Source organism: Babylonia areolata, chromosome 12 (assembly GCF_041734735.1).
Source record: "Babylonia areolata isolate BAREFJ2019XMU chromosome 12, ASM4173473v1, whole genome shotgun sequence".
NCBI classification, from domain to species: Eukaryota; Metazoa; Mollusca; class Gastropoda; order Neogastropoda; family Buccinidae; genus Babylonia; species Babylonia areolata.
In genome coordinates, this window is record NC_134887.1 from 17537421 (window position 1) to 17563920 (window position 26500).

Below are 26500 nucleotides of genomic sequence, written 5' to 3' on the forward strand. Positions count from 1 at the left end.
ATAATGATGATATAATAATAATAGCAACAGCAACGACGATGATAGTAATAATAATAATAATAGCAATAATGATAATATGATAGTGACAGTAAATGAATAAAGAAATATTAATGATAATGATAAATGGTAAGTATAATACGCCCCCCCCCCCCCCACCCCCACCCCCCGCGCCCCCCCAAAAAAGAAGAAAAAAGAAACATTTATATAAATAACAGTTCAGAAGGTGGGGCTTATTCATTGTTTGCTTTTATAATATGAGATCTAGCAAGATCAGTCCAGTATTTCAGCAGAATCAATTTGAAACGGTTGTTCTTAGTCTTGGTTGTGATGTCTTTAAATACCAGGGGGAGTGAAAAAAAAAGGAGAAAATTTTGAAACCTGAGAAAATGTGCATTCTCCAGCGTTAGGGAGAGGGCGGGACAGGAAGGGGCTGTATCAGTGTATGCGACCTGTGGGTACATGGTCACGCAAACACAGAGCTTTGGGACAGACTATTGATTAGGGCCAAAGGGAGAAAAGAGGTGCTCACAGCCCATGCATGCTTATTGATCGATAGATTTGTAGATCGCTTACAGGGGGTGGTATTGATTGCATTGTTCCAGTCGCCCCTCCCACCACAACACCCTCCCACACCCCTTCCCGAGTGCTGCCTCACCTCACCTTCTGTGGTATCCATGGTGAATGTTGGAATTAGTCATTTTAGCTATTAGTTTGGTTGTCGCTGAACTAATATTGAGGTTGCTGTGTGGACTAAGTTATGGCTGTGAAACTTGTGTCTGGGAATGAGTAACGTTTGCAGCACCACTGTCAAGATGGCACATCATACTTGGCAGCTTGTTAGTAAAGTTCTAAGGATGTGGATAAGAATATTTATGTGCACAAAGTCAAATACACACAGACACAGACACACACACATACACGCACACACACACACACACTCACCCAAACACACACACACACCCAAACACGCACACACACACACTCTCTCTCTCTTTCTGAGTCACTCATACAAAGTGTTCATGCGCACATAGAATTAGAAACCTTCCCCTCCAGAACTGTTGGTTTCTGTGCATTGTTTGAGTTCAGCATATTGTTTTACACTAAAATTACAGTCTTGCTGATTGTTGCTTGAAGGGATGATTTGGGGGCTGAAAACAAAACAACAGCTAAAAAAGCAAAGCAAACAAAGAAAACTATTGGGTGAGAAGGCACAGGAAGAGAAAAAAAGGGACTAAACTGTGTAACCAAAAATGATAGAATTTAAAAAAAAAAAAAAAGAAAAAAAAGAAGAAAAAATCAAAACTGAGTTGACCTCAACCACAATGGTGCTAAAGCTTTTTTTGTATTTAAAAAAAAAAGAAGGAAGAAAAGTATACTGAAACTCTATTTTTGTATGTAATGTAAATCCATGCAGTAAGAATAGGTGTAACTTAAAAAGTTTTAGTACTTATACTGTTGCTTAAAACTTGTAAAAAAAAAAAAAAAATTGTCGTAAGTGGAGTCTACCACTGTACCACTACCAGTGTTAATCTTTTAGATGATAATGTTAACATTGCGTTAAAACTTAAATAACTACTCTTTGTCAGAACAGATTTTTTTTCCCCACATTTTTTTTTAATTCCCCATCATTCACCCATCCATTCCACAAATCTTACATTCATTCATCAACAGCTTTCTGCAGTGGTCGTTATACAGGGTTACCTGCAAATGGACAGGAAAAGAGAAATGAAAAGTGTCATGGAAACATGCAACAATGTTGGCAATGACATGATGTTGTAAAATGCATAGAGCTTCAAGAATATGCGCTATAGTAAAACATCTTAATAAATACATAAACAAATAAGTAAATAAATAAACATTTCTTGAGACAATACGGATAAATTATGTGACGGATGTCTTCACATTCTTTTTAAAGAAATGCTATATCAATGTATTACTGATTTTTTTTTGATTTTTTGATTTTTGATTTTTTAAAATTTTTTATAGCCTCTATTCATTTTTTTAAACTATGCAGCCCCTTTTTTTTTCCCCCAACAAAGTGAGTCGTATTTATAGATTTTGAACAAGCAAGGCAATATAAGGTTTAACAAAACAAAAATGTAGGTCATAAAAATCATAGTCTGCGAAACGAAGAAGACATGGAGGTGGACACATCATTTGACAACTTGTACAGCTCAACGTGAGCAAGAACAGATTTTTCTGTGTGAGATATGGGCTGCTGTCTTCAGGGAGAATGTGTCGCTGCAGTGCTGCACCACCTTTTCTTTTCTCTCTGCCTCAAAGTGTTTGTTTTTCCGATCTAAGTAGATTTTTTCCACAGAATGTCATCAGCAACAACACTTTCGTTGCTGTGGGTTCTTCTTTTACTTGTGTTGAGTGCATGCATCACATGAGACCTCAGTTTATCATTTGATCCGAATGACTAGCGTCCAGACCACCAGTCAAGGTCGAGTAGAGGGGGAGGAAATATATATATACTATTGGGGTGAGTGTGAGATTCAATCCTGTATGCTCAGATTGTTCTGCTTCCATTGCAGACGTGTTAAGTACTACCAGACCATTACTCCACAGGACAGAGAAGGGAATGATTTCTATCCGGCTGGCAGAGCATGCATCCATTTTCCTTGTCACAGATGGATATATCAATATATATATATCAATATATATATCAGTATATATATATATCAGTATATATATATATATATATATATATATATATATATAGAGAGAGAGAGAGAGAGAGAGAGAGAGAGAGAGAGAGAGAGAGAAAAGCAATAGGTGTGAACAATGAAGAACAGAATACAGCGTGATAGGAATCGTGTCCCATTGTCATTGATCAGATGATGAAGCCAGGCAGTAGAAAACAGGACCCAGTCGAACAGGATACGATTCAGTAATCACTATCAAATAGATACATGTATGTGTGATTGCAGTGTGTACATACAGGACAGTATTAGAGACATACATGTATGAATACATTGTGTACATATATTAGAGTATTAGATCTATACATGTGTGAATGCAGTGTGTATATCACATACATAGTAATATACATGATGTATACAGTACAGTATTACTATTGGATACATGAGTGGATGCAGTGTGTACATGTATATATATAATATACGTATGTATACAGTGTAGTATTCGATATATGTGTGAATGCAGTGTGTACATGTATATATATATGATATACTGTATGTATACAGTACAGTATTCGATACATGTGTGAATGCAGTGTGTACATACAGTATTTTTTATAATACATATGTGTGAATGCAGTGTGTACATGTATATATATATATTACATATGTATATGTACATATGTGTGAATGCAGTGTGTAGATGTATACAGTACAATATTGGATACATGTGTGGATGGAGTGTGTACATGTATACAGTATTCACATCCAACCACAAGAACCCACATCTTGTTTTAAAAAGACATGAGCATGTGCACATACACGCATGCACATGCATACATACACACACATGCATACATGCACACTCACACACACACACACACACACACACACACACACACACAGAGTAGGGAGGAAGGAATGTTAGCATGGAAATATCACCTGAAAGTAAAGGGCAGCAACAAACAAAACAAAGATGAAAACAACAACAGGTGACACTGACAGGTGATGTCATTGTTGGTTTTGTATTGTGAGGCTGCCGGGTTTCAGTTCAGAAAAAAAAACACTGACACCTGGGACAATCAGCACGATTATAGCTGGTGAGGAATGGGAAGTAAGTCACCAAGTGTGGTGTCATTCATCGCGAGCACAAGTGATGCGACTAATGACTGGTTTATGCTTTGTTGCAGTGTGTGTGTGTGTGTGTGTACTTAGTATGTAATATTGGCTTAAAGCGCACCTCTGCAGTTAAATTACCCAGGTGGGTGATGCAAAAACCCCAACAACAATCACCCTCACCCCCCCCCACCCCTTAAAACAAACAAACAAACAAAAAGTAGGGGTGGGGGCATTTTTGAGTACTATGAGATGCAGGGATGGAATGTTGGGAAAGTATGAAGGCAAGGAACCATATGCTAGCTTTTTGTGAGTGGGGGGTAAGGCGGGGTGGGGAGAGGGGGTGGTGGCTGTGTGTGTGTGTGTGTGTGTGTTAGCACCTTTTGTTGGGGTGACAAAACAAACCTGTACAGTAACAGGATGTGGGTTTCTGTTGTGTGTGGATGGATACGTGTGTACATGTACACGTACTGTTGACTTGGAAGTTGTACAGCAGATGTTTTGCCGGTCATTTCTCATGGGAACGTGCTCAGTGCACACATTCATGCACATGTTCGTGCTTATACGCACACACACACACATTCACATGCATATACATGCGCATACAATGTACACACACACACACACACACACACACACACACACACATGTATGTGACACACACGCTCTCTCTCTCTCTCTCTCTCCGCACACACACACTCACACACACACACACACACACACATTCACACGTACACTCACGCGCATACAATGTACTTACTTACACACACACACGTGACACATACACTCTCTCTCTCTCTCTCTCTCTGAGTCTCTATCTCTCTCCTCTCTCTCTTACAACTCTCTCTCTCACACACGCACGTGCACACACACACACGCACGCACGCACGCGCACACACACACACACACACACACACACACATACACACACCCAGAGTGTTACTCTTTTATGCTGTGACACTTCAAAGTGTGCATCAGACTTTTTGTAATTTGTTAGAAATTGCACTTGGTCCTTTGATCAGAAGTTTAACAGATTTATGGTCCCTATACAGTCACTGCAATCACAAACATGTTTTGTCTGCTCAGCCACTTTTACTGAGGTTTCCAGGCAACCTCCTTTATCACTGGGTTTGGCAGTAAAACTGTAAAAACAATGGGAGCAAGCATGGTGACAAGACAAAGCAATTTCTGAAAAAAAAAAACAAGGCAAGAAAACCACTTCAGCCGGAACCTGGCATACATACATGTATGCAAGTGCGTGTGACCTTAATGAGAAAATCTCAAACCGCTGTGTCATTGCTTTGGCTCTGAAATCGAATTTATGGAGGGAAAGAGTTGAGAAGTTGAAGAGGGAATGTGGAAGAGAAGAGAGAGAGAGAAAGCGGGGAGGAAGATAGAAGGGAGGAAGCATCTGCAGCAGTAGATGTCAGGTTGTTAGGTTGTTTTTTTTTGCCGTCTTATCAATTGTCTCAGCTGTCTCACCATTTCCTTGATACATATGATGACTCATAGTCTAGTCTTGTCTTGCCACTTGTGTAACTGTGTCAGCTGTTGCGTTCTTGTATTGACCAGAAATTTCTTCTTCAACTGCGTGTTTAGATGAAGATGGGGCATGTTTTAAATTGTCATTTCTGTGTTTAGAATGGGTATATTTAATCATGTAAATTGCCTTTTTAGTTTTTAGATTTTTTTTGGGGGGTGCATCTGTGTGTGTATGTTCGTTCATGTGTGTGTTTGTAATTATGTATTTGTATGCATACACACAAAGTAGTTTATTTGTTTGTATCTGTAAATTTGGATTTCTTTTTATCACAACAGATTTCTGTGTGTGATATTCGGGCTGCTCTCCCCAGGGAGAGCGAGTTGCTACACTACAGCGCCAGCCATTTTTTTTGTATTTTTTCCTATTTGCAGTTTTATTTGTTTTTCCTATCGAAATGGATTTTTCTACAGAATTTTGCTAGGAACAACCCTTTTGTTGCCATGGGTTCTTTTATGTGTGCTAAGTACATGCTGCACACAGGACCTTGGTTTATCGTCTCATCCGAATGACTGGTGTCCAGACCACCACTCAAGGTCTAGTGGAGGGGGAGAAAATATTGGTGGCTGAATCGTGATTCAAACCAGCATGCTCAGATTCTCTTGCTTCCTTGGCGGATGCGTTACCTCTAGGCCATCACTCTACCTTTATTTTCATCCTCTGGCAAAAAGATGATGAACTATTTAACATTACAGGGATAGTGTACTCTTTATGTGCATGAATATGACTGTATTTGTAACTTATTTTCTTCTCCAGTTTCTTCTTATTTTCCTCAGGTTGTACAAGATCAATTCATATATTTACACTCACACAAGAAATCTCTGCTCTTCCTCTGACTGTTACCTAACTTCCTCATGTCAATACAAGAACCTATGGTGAACGCTCGTTCTTCTTTGCTGCTCCTCACATCTGGAACAACCTGCCTCATCATATCCATGCATCTGATTCTATTTCTGCTTTTCGCTCATCACCAAAGACTCATCTTCTTAAAACCTATCTATAAGTACTCTCAGCTTCCTTTTCTCCAACACCACCCATGTCAGCTCCCTTTGGATGTATGTAGAGTGGGAAAGGGAGAGTGTGAGTGGGGGGAGGGGTTTGTGAGAAAGAGTGGTCATGAATGTTTTATGTTACTTGTAATATTTTTCTTTCATGTAAAGCGCCCTAAGCTTTTAGTGATTATTATTATTGTTATTATTATTATATGAAATATTTGAATAATGAATATTTCAGTCTTGATTTCACCCTTGTGGTCAGCTGGGCTATTATGTAAACAGAAAAGATTAAAAAAAAATATATATATATATAATAACTGGACTGTCAAACAGACAATTAAAAATCAAATTATTCATAGATATTTTTATGGACATATAGCCAGTTCTGTTGAAGTAATGAATAATTATTGATTTTGGAAACACATTTGCTTATATGTACTGTTATTGTATTTGTAGCAAATGGTTTGAAATTTGTAGCCTGGTTGACGGTGGAAGGTAAATTGAACGTCCATGACCAGTTGGCATTTTCCTCTTTAAAAGGTCGAGTCGCTCTGCGCATGGGGTCAATGAAAGTTAAGAACAAAAATTGGAAAAGCTTTTCAGATCTATATTTCTACAGCAACTGTTGTCATGGAAAAATCAAGGTGTTGCCATTGCTGGATGAAAATAAATTTTAGAAAACTAAAAGAAACTGATTTATTATTATTGACAGAAAAAAAATCTTGCAAGATTTTTAGATACTGGAAAATGTTTTTGAAAAAGAAAAGAAAAAAAAAGAAACAAGAATACATTCTGCCCAGTTTCGCTCAGATCAGCACTTAAGTTGCAAGCTTCTGTTGTGTGTGTGTGTGTGTGTGTGTGTGTGTGTGTTTGTGACATTTCTCAGTGACCTACCATGTACCACAGGAAACCGGGCCTACATGGCGGGGTGAAAACTGTCATAAAAGCCCACTCACGTACATACGATGAGTGAACGTGGGAGTTGAAGTCCACGACCGAAGAAGAAGACGACGACCTGTCATGTGCCCGGATAAGTCAAGTCAAACTAATAACAGTAACATTTTCAAAAACGTCAACCTGAGGGATGCAGATAAAATTCAGCTGTCCTGTGTCATTCAGTCAGGCTTCAGTCCAATCACACACACACACACACACGTACGTACGTTACATGTTACATGTCTTTCTGAGTATGGATGTGTGCGTGGCTGAAACCTGATTGAATGACACAGGAAATGAATGACTGAGCGCCCAATGGCAGCTGTCAGTCGGCTCTACCTAGGTAGGGAGCCTGTTGTGCAAATGACCCTGTGTTTGTAAAGCGCTTAGAGTTTGATCTCCGACTGAGAATAGGCGCTGTATAAGTATCCAGATCATCATCATCATCATCATCATCATCATCATCAACCTGACCAGCTTGGCTGTATGTCTGTCATACTTATGTGTGCAAAGTGTCAACCTAACCTAGCCATATGTCTGTCATACTCGAGAACCGTACAGAGTGTCAGCCTTACCAGCTTTATGGGTGCAATAGCCGAATGGTTAAAGCGTTGGACTTTCAGTCTGGTTCTAATCTTGGTAACCACGCTTGGTGGGTAAAGTGTGGAGATTTTTCCCATCTCCCAGGTCAACATCTGTGCAGACCTGCTTGCGCCTGTACCCCCTTTGCCTTTGAGCGTATAGGCATGCAGAAGATCAAATAGACACATTAAAGATCCTGTAATTCATGTCAGCATTCAGTGGGTAATGGAAAGAAGAACATACACAGCATGCACACCCCCGAAAATGGAGTATGTCGTGCTTACATGGCAGGGTAAATAAACATAACAGTCATATACGTAAAATAGCACATGTCTGTCTGAGTATGTGTGTGTGTGTGCCTGAAACCTGATTGATGACACAGAAAACGAATGATGAGTGCCTCATAATGGCTGCCGTCAGTCAGCTCCACCCAGGTAGGGAGCCTGTTGTACAAATGACCCTGTGTTTGTAAAGCACTTGGAGCTTGGTCTCCGACCAAGAATAGGCGCTGTATAAGTATTCACATCATCATCATCATCATCATTATATCAGATACGCATGTGAAAGATCTGTAATCCATGTCAGTGTTCGGTAGGTTATGGAAACAAGAACATACCCAGCATGCACATCCTTGAAAAAACGGAGTATGTCTGCCTACATGGCGGGGCGAAAACAGTCATACGCATGAAAAAGCCCACTTGTGAATTTGAGTGAATGTGGGAGTTGCAGCCCATGACTGAAGAAGAAGAAGACCTATCATGTGCCGGGATAAGTCAAACTGATAACACGGTTACGGTTTCTAAGACGTCAACCTGAGTGATGCAGATAAAATTCAGCTGTCCTGTGTCATTCAGTCAGGTTTCAGTCCAATCTCACACACACACACAGACACACACACACACACACACACACACACACACACACACCCTCTCTCTCTCTCTCACACACTCTCTCACACACACACACATGTAAGTCGATATTACTGAAGTGCTAAGTGCATGCTGCACACAGGCTGTCAGTATTATGTCATCCAAATGACTAGCGTTCAGACCACCATGCAGGGTACAGTTGTTAAAGGTCCCATTGCCTTTTATGGCCATCTGGGCAGTGAATTCATATCCACTATGTCTTCGCAGGAACCAGACGATCATCATCATTAACCTAACCAGCTTGGCTGACTGTCTGTCTGTCTGTCTGTCTGCCCAGGAACCAGGCCGAGATGGCCCACACGTGCCGGGGCACCATCAACCTGGCCAACGCCCTCATCCACACCGAGGACAGCACCACCATTGTCATCTCCAATGGTGGCGCCCAGACCTTTCACCTCAAGGCCACCTCTGAGGTGGAGCGCCAAAAGTGGGTCACCGCGCTGGAGCTGGCCAAGTCGGAGGCCATCAAGATGCTGGAAGCTGGTGGGTTTTTGATTCGTGGTGTTGGTTGTCGTGGTGGTTCGAGTCTTTTGTTTTGTGGTTGTGGTGGTTTGAGTGTTGTGTGTTTTGTGGTGTGGTGTGTTTGTGGTGGTTTGAGTGTTGTGTTTTGTGGTGGAGTGTGTTTGTGGTGGTTTGAGTGTTGTGTTTTGTGGTGGAGTGTGTTTGTGGTGGTTTGAGTGTTGTGTTTTGTGGTGTGGTGTGTTTGTGGTGGTTTGAGTGTTGTGCATTGTGGTGGAGTGTGTTTGTGGTGGTTTCAGTGGTGTGTTTTGGTTGTAATTTTCATGTATCGTGTGTTTTTTTATCACAAACAAATTTCTCTTGTTGAGATAATAAAGTATTCTGTATTCTGTGTTTTGTGATGAAGTGTCTTTATGGTGGTTTGAGTGATGTGTTTTGTGGTGTGGTGTGATTGTGGTGGTTTCGGTGGTGTGTTTTGTGGTACAGTCTGTTTATGGTGGCTTCAGTGGTGTGTTTGTGGTGGTTCCAGTGGAATGTTTCTGTGGTGGGGTGTGTTTATGGTGGTTCCAATGGAATGTTTTGTGGTTTTGTTGTGTTTGTGGTGGTTTCAGTGGTGTTTTGTGGTGAGGTATGCTTGTGGTGGTTTCGGTGTTGTGTTTTGGTTGTGTTGGGTTTTGGTTTGGGGGACTGGTGATGGTTCAGGTCTTTTGCTTTGTGGAGTGGTGTGTTTGTATTGTGTGTGGCTGTGGAGGGGTGTGTGTGTGTGTGTGTGTGTGTGTGTGTGTGTGTTATGAATACATACTGGGTTTGTACCAAGTCAGAGAAGTCTAGACAAGTCTTCGAAAAACCGTGAAACAGGGCAAGTGGAATTGACTTGGAAAAATAGGTTTTGCCCTTCAGGGTCCAGAAAAGTCTTTGAATTTCAGTAGAACACTTGACCAGTACCATTCATCAGAGACCTGAAAGCATTTAAAAAAAAGAAAAAAGAAAGAAAAAAATGTGGGCATGAATACCTGCCAACAGTCAGTGGTGTGCAGAGTTGTTTTTAAAAATTTTTTTCTATTCAGTTTGGAATTGTTAGGTATGGAAAAATTTCCAGTATGGTTTGGAGAGAGTCACATATGTTGTTTGTGGGAACTCTGTACATGGTACTTGGTAGGGAGTATTCCCACATCACTCAGACAACTATTAATCAGTTTAATGAAACTGATTTCTGTATTGGCATTTTGTTGATTTTTAGTTTTAAAGAATTTTTTTTTTCTCTCTTTGTTTCACTTTGTTTTGGTATTAAGACACACATTTCACTTATGCAGCCCCCAGGATCCGTACGCTTTATTTTCATTATTACAGAAACCCTGTCACTCCACACATGTGAATAGTTTATTGATGTAAATTAACTTCATGATGATACTGGCCATTACTTTTTCAGTTATAACAGAAACTCAGTCACTCCCACACATAACAGTTCTTGATGGAAATTAACTTCGTGATTTAATGATACTGATAAAAATGATAATCATGAATCATTCTTGTGTAGCACATAATCTTGTGTAATGCAGCTCTATGCGCTTTACACTCTGCACTCGCACAATTCATGCACAATGCACTAACACTGCACACTCATGGACAGCTATCCACACTCACACTTGGCCTGAAACATAGCTAAAGGAAGGCTTGGAAAAATGAACACGTCTTAAGGTTGGTTTTGAAATGGTTTAAAGTGACAGTTTGGTTTGATGGGCGCAATAGCCAAGTGGTTTAAGTGTTGGACTTTCAATCTGAGGGTCCCCAAGTTTGAATCACGGTAACGGTGCCTGGTGGGTAAAGGGTGGAGATTTTTCCAATCTCCCTGGTCAACATATGTGCACACCTGCTAGTGCCTGAACCCCCTTTGTGTGTATATATGCACACGGAAGATCAAAAACACATGATAAAGATCCTGTAATCCATGTCAGTGTTCGGTGGGTTATGGAGACATGAAAATACCCAGCATGCATGAACCACGACAGAGTCATTGGCAAGTTGATGTTTGTCGTGTAACGGAAAGAAGAAAAAAGTAACACACGCTGACTGGATGGCAGCAACTTTGTGTGATTGTGGTTGTTTGGGTGTGTTGTAAAATAGTTTGTAGAATAGTTGCAGACTGATATGTATGGTGAGGTGGGTTTTTTTGTTTTTTTTTTTGTCTGTGTAGAACAGTAGACTGGTATGTAATGTAAGATGGTTTTGTCATTTGTTTTTAGTTGTAGACTGGTATGTATGGTTAGGTGGTTTTGTTGTTTGTGTAGTTGTACTTGTAGACAGGTGTGTATGTTGAAGTGGTTTGTCTTAAAAAATTATAAACTTTGTAGACTGGTTATGTATGGTTAGGTGGTTTTGTCAGCAGTTTGTACGCAGCTGGTGGCTGCCTAGACTCTTTCCTGTGAAGGAAGATAAGCAGGCGGGGAGGAGAGAGGGGAGTGAATTAGAGAGAGAGAGATGAAACAAAAGAAAAATTCTTCATCATGAAAACATATATCTCTCTTTGCTTACCAGACTAGAGCAGTTGGGATAGGCAGGCAGGTGGTGGGAATATGATTTAGACTCTGTGTGTGTGTGTGTGTGTGTGTGTGTGTGTGTGAGTGACATTTTTCTTTCTTTTCCTTGTTTCATTGCCGGGGGAAATTATCAGAACTGGTTTTAGATAATTATGTTCCATGCCACTTTGCCTCAGTTTATTTTCAGTATTTTTTTGGTTTGTTTTTTTGAGAATTTTTTCCATTTATTAAGATGGTTGTAGGATTTGATGGCATTTGATGGGAACCCTGTTTATAAAAATGGAACATATTCGCAACCTAAATCAAATGAAAACAAATGAAACATATGAGAAGCATGTATATATACATGTTGCCTGTTTCTTTCAATTCCACATTCTGCCCTCTCCTCCTTTCCCTCCCTCCCTCACCTGTTCAGATTGCTTTTACTTTGTCAATGTTTTCCCATTTTATTTTGATTTTTAATTTTTCTGGGCTTTTTACGATCCTTCATTTTCTTCTTTTTTTCTTTTTTTTTTTCCTTTCCTTTGCCTTGTAGTTGTATGCTTCTGCCGGAACTGACTTAACTTGGTTGATTTTTATGAGATAACGTAGTGCCTTTGAGCTAGAGACCTGTACAACTGCTCATGGGACGCTCTGTTCCCTGGGTTAGAGATATTATATCCATCCGCCTTAGGGGATGAAGTTGCCCCTGGGAGTTTCAGCTAGGAGTTGTAGAGATAGGAAAAGGTAGGTATTTTACAGCTGGAACGTCACAAGGAGGATCAGTATTCAAACTATTCTTTATTTCTTCTTCTTCTCCTTCTTCTTCTTTTCCTTCTCCCTCAACTCTGTAAAGAGTCATTGGGGTGCCACACAGAAGAACTGTTCTCCAGATTATTTCGGGTCGGTTGATGGTGTCGTTTTTTGTTTTTTTTAAAAGCCTGGATCCCAGCAAATGGTTTTCCTGTCCATTATTTATGGATCATAAAACCAAAGACTGAACAAATTAACAGAACACATGAGAAGCTTGAGATGTTTCCTGTTGCTTTCAAGTTGGGCTGCGCCCTTCCTGTGTGTGATGAGTTCCACACTCTTTCATCGCTTTAAGTGGCTTAACCCCTTGACTGCTGCTGACGAGTATTTGTATTTCTTTTTTATATATTTTTTATCACAACAGATTTCCCTGTGTGAAACGGGCTGCTCTCCCCAGGGAGAGCGCGTTGCTACACTGCAGCATCACCCATTTTTTTTGTATTTTTTCCTGCGTGCAGTTTTATTTGTTTTTCCTATCGAAGTGGATTTTTCTACAGAATTTTTCCAAGAACAACCCTTTTGTTGCAGTGGGTACTTTTACGTGCGCAAAGTGCATGCTGCACACGGGACCTTGCTTTATTGTTTCATCCGAATGACTAGCATCCAGACCACCAGTTAAGGTCTAGTGGAGGGGGAGAAAATATTGGTGGCTGAGCCATGATTCGAACCAGCGCGCTCAGATTCTCTCGCTTTCTAGGCGGATGTGTTACCTCTAGGCCATCACTCCACATACATGCTCATCAGTGAAAGCTGTCATCTCACTGTGATAGAACTGAGCTTGCAGAAGAGGGTGTTGGTCGCAGTTCTTTATTTTGACTTCTTCCTCTTGGGATAGCTTTACTTTTGATCAGCAAAGTGACGGATGCAATAGCCGAGTGGTAAAAGCGTTCAGCTTTCAATCTGAGGGTCCCGGGTTCGGATCTTGGTATAAGCATCTGGTGGGTGAAGGGTGGAGATTTTTCCGATCTCCCAGGTCATCAAATGTGCAGATCTGTTTGTGCCTGAACCCCCTTCATGCGTATACGCTCACAGAAGATCAGATGTGTACATTAAACTAAAGATCCTGTGATCAATGACAGCGATTGATTGGTTATGGAGACAAGAACATACACAGCATTCACACACCCCAAAACGGAGTATGGCTGCCTACATGGCGAGGTAAACACGGTCATGCACTAAAAGCCCACTTGTGTACATACGAGTGAACATGGGAGTTGCAGCCCACGAACGAAGAAGAAGGATCAGCAAAGTCAATGACAATGAAAATTTCACAAGTATAGAAAAAGTAGTAATTGCACTTATGGTTCATGCCGCATTGATCTCGCTTCACCATAGTTCAGTAGGTAAGGGGTTAAAGTCAAAGCTATGTCAGTTTTGATGGATTTTCTTCACTCTTTCTGATCCCCCTTTCATTTATCTTTTGTGTTGATTTATTTATTTATTTATTTTTTTATCTGTGCTTTCCTAGTTTTAGTGCATTACATTTTGGAAGCACTGTACTGTTGTAGTGGATAGCAGTAGGCTTGACTTGGCTGGTATATTGTATTTTATATCATTTTGTACAATATTATAATTAGTTACTTTTTTGTCATAACAAAATTTCTCTGTGTGAAATTAGGGTTTCTCTCCCCAGGGAAAGTTCATAGCTATATTGCAGTGCCACCCTTTTCTTCTTCTTTTTTCTGTCAGCAAATGCATTTGTTTTACTAAGTGGATTTTTATATTTTTATACATAATTGTGCCAGGGAAGAAACTACAAACCTTTTGTTGCCATGGGTTCTTTTTCATGCACTAAGTGCATGTTTCACCAGGACCTTGGTTTAACATCTTATTTTTATCAAAATGTTTATGCACCCAGATACCCCCATGGGGATGCTGGGGGTCTTTCAGTATAAATAGCATCCAAGCATTCTGGAAATTCTGTGCTAGCAATTTCCTCTTTTCTATCACTGCCTTTGTTTCTGCCTTTTTTCAATGTTCACTGTTGTCTCCTTTTTCTGCCTTCCTAGTCAGTTCCCCTTTCTTTTTTCAAGAAAGCCTTGATACTTTTTTTTATTTTTACCTTTTCTGCAGTCTATGATGTACTATCTGTGCTGTTTTGCTCTGGCAATTAGGTAGTGAGATGTAAACACTGGGATGGGCACTAACTGCCCATTCTGCAGTGTTATTTGCCTATATGGCCTTTTTATGTATTTTTTGTTTGGCTTTGAATTATTGTTTTTTTCTTTCCTTTTTTATGATTTTTTGTAATCTGGGGATGATAAATTAAGTGGAATGGCTGGCATCCTCACTATGGCCTAGTCTTATTTGCCATAAGGAGCTAAATGGTTGGGATATTGTGTCATGAACTGTGTTTTGTGGGTTTGTCTTAGTGTTATTTTGTAAATGTGACAGTTTTCTGTTGATGTGGTTGAGCATTTGTATGGTTTGACAGTCCTGATATGGTCCTGTGCGGTCGGCTGGACTGTAAGCAGTAAGAATAAGTATACACCCAGATCAGCACAGAAGGTGAAGTGGAGAGGGGTGGGTGAACATCACGGTCAATATGTGGGACTCGAACCAGTGGACACTTGCTCCCTTGTCAGGTTCATTACCACTAGGCCACTGCTCCACTCTTTGGAATGATCTGTTGTCAGAAAGACCCAGCCAACGCAGTGGTGGGGTGGGGGGTTGTGAAGTTGACCTTAGGGGATTTATAGGCAGCAGGTGAGGAGAAGGAGGGATGGAAGGGAAGGAAGGAATATAAAACAGGCGCAATAGCCGAATGGTTAAAGCGTTGGACTTTCAATCTGAGGGTCTCTGGTTGGAATCTCGGTAATGGCACCTGGTGGGTCAGGTCAAGGGTGTAGATTTTTTCCAATCTCCCAGGTCAACATGTGTGCAGACCTGTTTGTGCCTGAACCGGCCCCCTTCGTGTGCATACGCAAGCAGAAGATCAAATATGCACATTGAAGAACCTGTAATCCATGTCAGCATTCGATGGGTTATAGAAACAAGAATATTCCCAGCATGCACCCCCCCCGAAAACAGAGTATGGCTGCTTACATGGCATACACGTAAAAGCCCACTCATATACATACAAGTGAACGTGGGAGTTGCAGCCCACGAACAAAGAAGTAGAACAAGAAGGAAGGAATATCTTGCAGGTGGACTGTTTGGCACCACACCACCAGAATGATCAGAAGCAAGGAGACAGGCAGGGGTGATAAGCACGGCAGGGTTAGATGATGTATGGGGCCGGCAGGGTTAGATGATGTATGGGGCCGGCAGGGTTAGATGATGTATGGGGCCGCTCTTGTCAGTGCATCTGGTGCTTCACCGATGGATGATAATCCCTGTTGTGTTTTTATTTGAGGTTAGAGCTTGTGAGATGTGGGGGGCAGTATCCGTGGTCCTGGGTGTGGATTTGAATTGAATGTAGGAGTTTGTGAGATTTGGAGGCAGCATTTGTACAGTTTGTGAATTTGAATTTGAGTAGAAATTAGAATTTTGGAGTTCACAATATTTTGGACAGCATTTATAGTCACGGGTTTGAATTTGAATTAAATGTTGGAGTTTGCAAGATTTGGAGGCAGCATCTGTACTTTGTTGGTTTGAATTATAATTGAATACATGTAGGACTAGGAGTTTGTGATATTTGGGACAGCATTTAAACTTGTGGGTTTGAATTTGACTTTAGGAGTTTGTGATGTTTGAGGGCAGCATCTGTTCTTTGTGGGTTTGAATTTGAATTGAATTTAAGTTGTGATATTTGGGACAGCATCTCTTCTTTGTGGGTTTGAATTTAAATTGAATGTTGGAATTTGCGATATTTCATTATTTGGGACAGCATCTGTAGTCATGGGTTTGAATTTGAATTAAATTTTAATGTAGTCCCTGAGTTAGCGATATTTGGGAAAACATCTGTAGTCATGGGTTTGAATTTGAATTGAATGGAGGAGTTAGTGATACTAGGGACAGAATCTGCTGTCTTGGGTTCCAATTTGAATTGGATGTAACCTCAGTTTCAAGGTAGCTGTTTCATTTGGATTGTGCACTTGTTTCAATTTAAAGCTCTGCACTTTTTAAAATGTTAAGATAAAAAAAAGAACATAGAAGCGTTTCTTTTTTGAAAGTTGTAAAGTGACAGTTTTTGATAGATTACTTTTTTTTTCCTTCACCAACCAAACTTTTTATTGATGAGTGCAGTATTGACACAAAATCAGATATTCATGGGTGAATGTAATGTTAATAAAAGTCAATGAATATCCTGTGTCACAAGAGCATTGAGTGTTTGTAGGTTTGTACACATTGTGTGCCATGCACATGTTACACGATACAACAGGTTACATGCATGTGTTCTTGATATCTGCTTTTTATGTGAATGCTTTACATTTTTGCTTAATCATCATTACTCACAAACAACAGCAGACTTGCAGAGACACTCACAGACACAGACTCATGCATATGCTCGCGCCTGCACACATACACACAGTGCAATACAACACACACAACCAGCACCACACTCGCACGCGCACGCACACACACCCATGCACCACAGCTGTTGCACAGATATGATTATTTATATACCACTTATGGAACTGCTGAACACTAGGTCAGTACCTTTTGGCTTTTCACTGCAGTGTAAGACAAGTACATGCGTGGGTATAAATGGAACTGGAACCGCGCCATCTGTGTGTGCGTGTGTGTGTGTGTGTGTGTGAAGTGAGAGAGAGTGTTTGTGTGTGTGAGTGTGTGCGTGTGCGTGTGTGTGTGTGTGCGTGTGTGTGTGTGTGTGTGTGTGTGGGCGCGCCTGAGAGAGAGAGTGAGTGTGTGTGTGTGTGTGCACCGGGGCTTTGATATTATCCACTTGGTAGACAGATGGAGGAAGAGGGTGGTTGTGCATCCCACTTGGCACTGACAGAAGAAGAAGGAGGTGAAGAGAGAGAAGGGGGGTGGGGGGGAAGAATAGGGAGGAGGGATGGGGGTGGGTGAGAGGCTGGGAGAGAGTACTGAGACTGAGAGATTTTTCCCCAGCTTGATGTTTTATGCTTGCTTGTACAACTAATACAAATAGTGGGGGGGCGGGGGGGTGGGGTGGGGGGTGTTGAAAAAAAGAGCAGGAAAAAAAAAATCAGTTATTTTATGCTAAGTCAGTAAGTGTTACCAAGTCAATTTTTGTCAGTTGATTATGAAATTTTGAAAATGCAAATATATGGTATGGATTGATCTCTGAAAAAAAAAAGTGGGGATGGGGAGGGAGTAAGACTTAGAGGTCTGAGGGGGAGAGGAGGAGGGGGTGAGCTGAATATTTGTCACAACAGGTGTCTGCACCCTACTGCCCATTCTAAGAAGCATTTGTGCTGTTCAAGAGGATGTTATTACCTTGTCCTGGAGTGAAAAAAAAAAGTAAAAAAAAAGTATTTAAAAAAAATCCATTGTTGTAAGTGTAACCAAACCAGTTTTTATCAATTGATTAAACCATTTGAAACTGTGCACTATGTATCATTGTATGGTATGGATACAGATAGATCTTAAAAATCTAAAGATAAAAAAAGGGGAGGGGGATTGAGGAGGGAGGGGGAGGGATGTAAGGGGTTGGGGGAGAGGTGGGGGTCGTGGATGGAGAGGGGACTGGTCTAAAGCAGGCTAACTTACTGAGTTGGGTGAGATGGGGGTATTAAAAAGAAGTAGAATCAAATCCTTAATCAAATACCTGAACCTGTCATCTTTTAGTTTTAACATTATCATGTCCTGAACTCTGGCTTTATTTTCTGCACTTGTTACCACCGGATATGCATGGTACAAAGTGACTAGTGTTAGTTGCCGCATGTTTATTTTGATTATAAATTTGAGATGATCTTAAAAAAAAAAAAAAAAAAAAAAAAAACCAAAAAAAAACCCCTCATTCATTGGTGTAAACTCTGCATTGTTGATGTAGTATTTGTAGAGAGTGAATGCTTTTGTTTTTTGATTTTTAAAAAGTTGTTTTTTTTGTTGTGTGCAGAGTATGTGTGTGAATATTGTTGAGAAGTTTGGTGGGTGGAGTTGAGTTTGTAGTGTGGCATGTTCATTGATCACTATTAACATCATCACGGATGTGTGTTGAGTTTTTATTTCTGCATTTTCAGTAGATTTGGGTAGAACCAGACATTTTGAATTTGAGCATGAAAAAAAGAAAAAGAAGAAGAAGAATACAAAGAGTTTTAAGAAGCTAGTCTGCATTGCAGCAGCAGCAGCATAACCTTTGTCCAGATTGTTGATCGGTTAGTTCAAACCCCTGTCATTTGCCAGTGCAGGCATGAATCCCTGTCCTCTGTTCTTTCTCTTCACCTCACCAATGTCAGTCTCATGTTCGCTGCTCCAGCAAATCTATTTCTGTAAACTTACTCTTGAGAAGTTGTTGGTGAAAACAGGCCAAAGGGAAGCAATTGATGTGAAATGCCTTGGCGATGAGCTGCAGTTGTTTCCCTTAGTTCAGTGCTTCCCAAGTGGAATTCCAATAACTGCATTCATAGTTTTAACCTTGACTGGCAGTCGATAGGTCCAGTGTAGTTGCTGGGCTCACTAGAACTGCTGATAATTTGCCAGCATAAAATTTCCTGTAGTCTAATTAGATTAATTAAAGAGAGAAACATGCAACAAACAAGTTTTTTTTTGGGGGGAAGGCCATCTTAGGTGGTTGTTGTTTTTACATAGCATGAAAGATTCAAAGATGAAGCATTATTAATTCTTTTTTCAAAATGTGTGCTGTGTCATCAATGCTTTGTCATTCACTACCATCTGCACTTAATGGTTCACAGCCATCAACTCTTTTATTTTAGATAATTTTTGTTGATTAATCGATTCATTAATTTCTTCATCCATCCATTCTCTTTTCATTTGTTGATTGGTTCCCTCATTCATTCCTTCATCCACACTTTCATTTGTTGACTTATTCACTTATGGATTGATTTGTTCATTCCTTCGTCCACTCTTTTATTTGTTGACTGATTGATTGATTCAATCATTCCTTTGTCCACTCTTATCTGACTGATTGATTGAATCGTTCATTCCTTATTTGTTGAATGATTGATTGATTGATTCATTCATTCCTATATTCCTTCATTCACACTTTTATTTGTTGACTATTGATTGATTGATTTGTTCATTCCTTCATCCACACTTTCATTTGTTGACTGATTGATGGATAGATTTGTTCATTCCATCATTCCTTCATCGATATGTTCATCCATGTACACATTCACTGACTACACACCGCCACTAACACCTGCACGCTTTTTAATCCTTCCCCTCCCCCCTCTTTCCCCCTCCCCCTATCTTTCTCCCTCTCTCTCTCCACCCCTTCCCCCCTCTCTCTGTCTCTGTCTCTCCCCCTGGGGCCTGGGCTGCATGACGACCCACAGTCCTTGTTATTGATTCAGAGAGTGACGAGGACGAGCGTCAGCAGCCCGACAAGAACGAACTGCAGCTGATGGTTCGAACCCTGGCCTCCAAGCTGGAGGACCTGAACACCTGCAACGACCTGATCGCCAAGCACGGCAGCGCCCTCCAGAAGACCCTGTCGGAGCTGGAGCAGGTGGATGACTCGCTGGAGGCCGCCGGGAAGCTGAAGGCGGTGAACGAGCGGGCCACGCTGTTCCGCATCACCTCCAATGCCATGATAAATGTGAGTGTGGTGGTGATGGTGGTGATGATGATGACAGTGATGATGATGATGATGATGATAACCGTAATGAAAATAAAAAATGGTAGTAATGATAATAATGATGGTAATGAAGGAAAAGTATGATGATGATGATAATCATAATAATATGATAATAATGATACTGATAATTGTGATAATGTTGATAAATTAATAATAAACAAATAATAATAATTGTATAATAATGATCATGATAAAATGATTATGATAATAATAATAATGATCATGATAATGTTAATGAATTAATAAAAACAAATAATAATAATGGTATAAGGATAATGATGATAGAATGATAGAGAATATGATAATAATGATAATAATAATAATGAATGCAAAAAAGAAGAAGATGATTAAGAAGACGAAGAAGAATGATAGGAACAGTAATGATTACAATAGCGGCAAAAATGATTCTAAAGATTGATGCTTACTCCTCCCATGCCGGGAGCTTGTGGCATTACCATAAAAAAGTTATCCATACATAAGCATATGATACATGTATTAACACTAACAATCAAGTGTGTGCACACACAGACACACATGCACACACACAACCAATGGGAATTCAAGAATCTCATATAAGTGAATAGGCAAGAGGTGTGCTTTGAGAGACTTTTAAACTAAAGCGGGAGAATCCATGTGAAGGATTGAGAAGGGCAATTTGTTCCACACTGCTGGACCAAGGTAGGAGAAAGAGCACTGACCTTGGTATTTTTTTGTTTCTCTGAGACATCGTCATCACCCTGCAGTCAGCAGCCGAGTGTATGATCTGGGAGTAGTATGATAGTCAGTTGTGTTCAACGATGACCATCAGAACAGCAGAGGAGGTAACTGCTGTCCTAATTATCTGGGCTAGAATGGAGAGTGTCGCTCAAGTTACATTCCCACTCTCTTGGCCAAGAGGTTTTTAGGACAGTTGGCATTGGGATGGTTCCCAAAGGCCTTCTTCTTCTTCTGCATTCGTGGGCTGCAACTCCCACATTCACTCGTATGTACACGAGTGGGCTTTTACGTGTATGACCGTTTTTACCCCGCCATATAGGCAGCCATACTCCGTTTTCGGGGGTGTGCATGCTGGGTATGTTCTGACATGGATTACAGGATCTTTAACATGCGTATTTGATCTTTGCTTGCATATACACATGAAGGGGGTTCAGGCACTAGCAGGTCTGCACATATGTTGACCTGGGAGATCGTAAAAATCTCCACCCTTCACCCACCAGGCACCGTCACCGTGATTCGAACCCGGGACCCTCAGATTGACAGTCCAATGCTTTAACCACTCAGCTATTGCGCCTGTCGTTCCCAAAGGCCAACTAGCCTCCAAGGCTGCAGCACTAAGAGCCAGTGCAGTATGAGGGAGTAGTATTGCATGGTGATAAAGGGTGAATGGGTGCAGTATGGCTCATGACATTTAAACACATGGGTAGCCAGTTTGTCATCTATCCTGTGAGAGGTGGGCAGCCAGTGTAGTTTCACAAGTGGAGGGGTTGGATTGGTTTGTCTGGCAGTTCTAGATATTAGCTCAGCAATACAAAACTGGATTTTCTTGAGTTTTTGACGGAGATTTTCATAAATACTGACCAGGAAAAAATTGGTTTAATTGAGACAAGACAAAACAAGAGACTTAAAGGAGTTTGGGTGGCCTGAACAGTGAGATAGTGACATTGTATTGATTCTTCTCAGTTTAACCCTTTTGCCGCCAATGTCACATTTCAGCACCAGCTGTGTAGAACACTTGTGTTGATGAAATTCGACCAGATCGTGGGCCTATTATTTACAAACCTACTGCTCTTAAGGATAGGCCATATTTTGTTCGCATCACAGGGGAGTTCCCAGCTATTCTTAGACACCATATTTCATGCGTCTGGCACCAGATAGTATTTCACTCTGAACGGACTAGTGGTGAAAGGATTAAAGTATGAGAATGGATAAAGAAATACATGTCACCACCCAGTGCCATGTAAGTATAATAGTATATAAAACAGTTTGTCATTGGTCTGGCTGACCAGAGTAATTTTTGCTGCTGAACAGCTGCATGTTTTTTTTTTTTATTGTTTTTTCTTACTAGCGATGGTGAGAACTTCATTCTGAGAAACCTGAACCAAAGCACAGTATCATAGATACTAGACACATGCACAAAGTGAGGACAGACACACAGGGCGTGTGTGTGTGTGTTTGATGAATGTTGTTCAATAAGTTAATATAAGTTTGGAATAAATCATCTTTATTTCTTTTTCTTTTTTTTCCAGTTACAAAAACAGTTGGAAATGTCTATTCAGCTTGAAAGATCAGTTTAAAAAGATTGTATGTGGATAAACAAAAACAGTTGGAAGTGCCTTTTCAGTTTGAAAGATCAGTTTAAAAGATTGTGTGTGGATGACACAGAAAGCAAGTGTACTTTTGCTTTCCATTTTAAAGAAATTTTTTTTTTAATGGAGTGTTGTTCAGAACAAACAGTTTTTACAAAAAACAGTTTTGGGGCCAGTGGTCTAACCTGCCTGCAAGCACAAACCATGTTATGTTGTTTTCTGTGAATTACGGACAAGGACGTGTCATGTCTCAATAATTTAAACAGGCGCTGAAAGATAATGTTTGATGTTGTTCACCCGACACTAGGAAAGCGTAACTAGTTTTACAGCATGAAGGATTGATTTTTGTGTGACTGGTCATTGGAGGTTTTGTCGTTAAGAGCATGCATAAATGCTCTATTCCGCTCATAAAGGGGCAGTTCTTAACTCACTCAGTACGGCCAGTCCTCTCTTCTCCTCTACACAGACCCCTCGGACGTCCAGTTGGTGTCTCAATGACCCAACCTTTAGCTTCCGTCGCCAGAATTGTGATATTCTTTGTCAACATTCACATCTTCAGTATAACAGCTTTCCGCTTGCAATATTTTGATGGTGGTAATTGGGGTGAAATGCTGTTAACGCTGTCTCTTTCGCCGTTCGTATGGAGAGAGTTAAAACAGTCATGCTGTTGATGCTGTTCAGGACTAGGTGGAAGTAGTTGATTACAAGCAAACACTTTTTTTCTTTTTTAAGGCAGTAGCTGTGTAAGGGAAGACCTTGATGGAGAATCAATAACCTGTGCGATCAGCCCTGGATCAAGTATTTATTGGTCCTGAGCTGGTGTGGAGTGATGAGGGAGTATGAGTCTCTCCTCAGCGTTTGATGATTGCGTGTTGTGAGTTTGGTCAGGCTGTCTGTGTCTGTATTTAGACCAGAAAGTAATGTAACATGGTCTGTGCTTGTAGTTGTACAGATGGTCTGAGTGTCTGTATTTAGACCAGAACGTAATATAGCATGGTCTGTGCTTACTTTGTACAAAATTAATGGTCAGGGTGTCTGTATATAGACCAGAAAACAGTGTGTAACATGGTCTATGTTTGTAGTTGTAGAGATGGTCTGTGTGTCTGTATTTAGACCAGAAAACAATGCAACATGGTCTGTGCTTGCATGCATGGTCTATCTGTATTTAGACTAGAAGGAATTGTAACACTGTGTGTACAAATGGTCAAATTATTATGTCCAGAAAGTAATGTCTTATGGTCTGTGCCTACACAAATAGTCTGAGTGTCTGTATTTAGACCAGAAAATAATATAAGATTGTCTATGCTTGCACACATGGTCTGTCTGGGGTTTGTATTCAGACCGTAAAGTAATGTAACATGGTCTCTGCTTGTACAGTTGTCTTAGTCAGTTAGTGTCTGTATTTAGACCAGAAAATTATGTAACTTGGTCTGTGCTTGCACACTTGGTCTGAGCATTCTATGTCTATGTTTTGACCATAAAGTAGTGTAACGTGGTCTGTGCAAGCAAGTTGCTCTGCGAGGTTAGTTTGGCTGGAGGCACACGTGCTCTGTGAGTGACTGTTTGTATTCCGTACAGAAATATTGAGTGGTCTGCGCTTGCATGTTATGTATTGGGGGATGGAATAGGTGTCCCCCTGTCTTGTCTGTGTTTGTCTTGGACTGTTCATCCAGAGGCTGGTTCATTGTGTTGTGTACCGCCTGCAGTTAATTACAGCGGCCGTCTGAATTATTGAGATATGACACGTGCATGTTCTTCGTGCCTTGATGGTGTCGGACATGATGAGGGTCTTTAGTCGTTTTTTTTTGTTTTTTTTTGTTCTCGTTGGTTGGTTATCTCTTGCTTTATCTGGGTGGGTTTTTTGTTGTTGTGTTCCCCACCCCCCCCCCCCACCCCTCCTGCTTCCCTCCCTCTCGTCTAATTCTCTCCCATCTCTCTCCAATGACCACTGCTTACCTTCCCCCTCTCATCAGCCTCCTGGTGGCCTCGTATCGAAAAATTCCGTTCGGACTGCCGGTGGTGGGAATGTGACGGACAAACACGGGTGTGGCTGTGTATCTGTCCATGGAGGACTCTCAGTGAGTGGTGTGTAAAGTAATGCCACAAAAGCAGTGCAGATTATGGGGCAGCAACCCCACCTCCACCCCCTCACCCCCCACTAATGAAAAGATACATATAAAAATCCCCCAAACTACTCAGCTAATCTTGATGCCTGTCTCACACTTTCAGTTTCAGTTTCATTTTACTGTGTTCGTACAAATCCATGCAAGCTACACCACATCTGCTTGGCAGATGACTGAGAAGCTGCATAACCCAATGCGCCAGTCAGGCTTTGAGTGCATGCATATATATGTAATGCATGAGATGGACAAATCTGGGTGTGGCTATATGTGGGGGACTCAGAAGTAATGCCACTGATATGGTGCAGGTAATGAGGCAGGCAAAAAGAAAACACAAAAAAACAACCAGCCCCCTTTCACCACCACCACCCCATCCCCCACCCCCACCCCACCCCACCAAAGACAAACGACAACAAAACATAAAAAAACTGCCCAGCCCATCTTGATGGCCTTTCTCACAGTCCATATAGAATAGAATATGTCTTAATTACCAAGTGTACTAGGGTCACAAGGAATATTGAGGGGGAGGGGGATAGTGCATAAAAAGGTACAAACATGAATCAAAAATCATACACAAACACAGATAAGGTAGAATTTTGGATACACATACATGTGCATATCATTCTAAGAACTTGTGTACACACACACGCGCACGCACGCGCGCACACACACACACACTCACTCACTCACTCACTCACTCACTCACACACACACACACACACACACACACACACACACACACACACACACACTTGAACATAAACTGCATATTACATGCAGATTTGTATTTCTCTTTTTGTCTCCAGGGAGAGTGCATTGCTACACTGACAGCGCCTTCCATTTTTTTTGTATTTTTTCCTGCCTGCAGTTATATTTGTTTTACTATCCAAGTATTATATTTGTTTTACTATCCAAGTGGATTTTTCTACAGATTTATGCCAGGGACAACCCTTTTGTTGCCGTGGGTTCTTTAATGTGCCTGTGGATGGGGCTGATGACTATGTACATGTCATTGTTGCAGGCGTGCAGTGAGTTCCACGAGGTGGCAGCAGTGCAGGGCAAGCGGTGGCAGAAGCTGCTGTCCCACGAACACGAGCAGCGCCTCAAGCTGGAGGACATGGTGGAGCAGCTGGCCAAGGACCAGATCTCCCTGGAGAAGAAGGCACGCCTCACCGTCAAGCATGAGGGGAGCCGAGGTGAGGGGATGTGTTGTTTTGTTGTTGTTGTGTGGGTGGGTTGGTGAGTGTTCATGGGAGGAGAGGGTGTTGCTGTGTGTGGGGGTGGATGTTGTAGAGTGTGTGTGAGTGAGATGGTATTAAGGACTAGGTATCCCTGGAAAAGAAGGCATGGCAGCGTGGCCTCTCCATCAAACTTGAGGGAAGCCAAAGTGAGGGGACATGTTTTGTTGTTGTTCTGTGTGTGTGTGGGTGGGGTGGGGGTGGGTGTTCCTGGGGGAAGAGGGTGTGGGTGTGTGTAGGGATGTTGGTTTTGGGAGGATAGCGTGTGATCAGATCTCCCTGGAGAAGAAGGCTTGCCTCACCGTCGAACACTAAGGGAGCTGGCTGAGGTAACGGGGAGGTGTTTTTTTTTGTGTGTGTGTGTTGTTTTTCTTGTGTGGGGGTGGGATGTTTGTTTGGGAGGATAGGGTGTGGGCGGGATTAGATCTCCCTAGAGAAGGCACGTCTCACCGTCAAACATGAAGGGAGCCGAGGTGAGGGGAGGTGTTGTTTTGTTGTTGTCTGTGTGTGTGGCGGGTGGGGTGGGGGGGTTTGAGGGGTGGGGGGGAAGAGGGTATGTGGGTGTTATTGGGGCTGGGGTGGAGTTTGGATGGGGAGGTTCAGGGTAGGTCTGGGAGAGAG

General features: G+C 41.3%; 1 protein-coding gene across 2 annotated transcripts in view; it reads left to right on the top strand.

Moving 5' to 3' along the window:
- LOC143288405 (oxysterol-binding protein 1-like) overlaps positions 1-26500 on the top strand; it is a 125897-nt gene that overhangs the window by 6924 nt on the left and 92473 nt on the right. The window contains exons 2-4 of one of the 2 annotated variants that reach the window (XM_076596837.1): positions 9018-9223; positions 19914-20176; positions 25663-25837. In XM_076596837.1, coding sequence (XP_076452952.1) covers positions 9018-9223; positions 19914-20176; positions 25663-25837 — 644 coding nt within the window. The remainder of the gene's footprint in view (positions 1-9017; positions 9224-19913; positions 20177-25662; positions 25838-26500) is intronic. The other variant, XM_076596838.1, reaches the window with a different exon arrangement.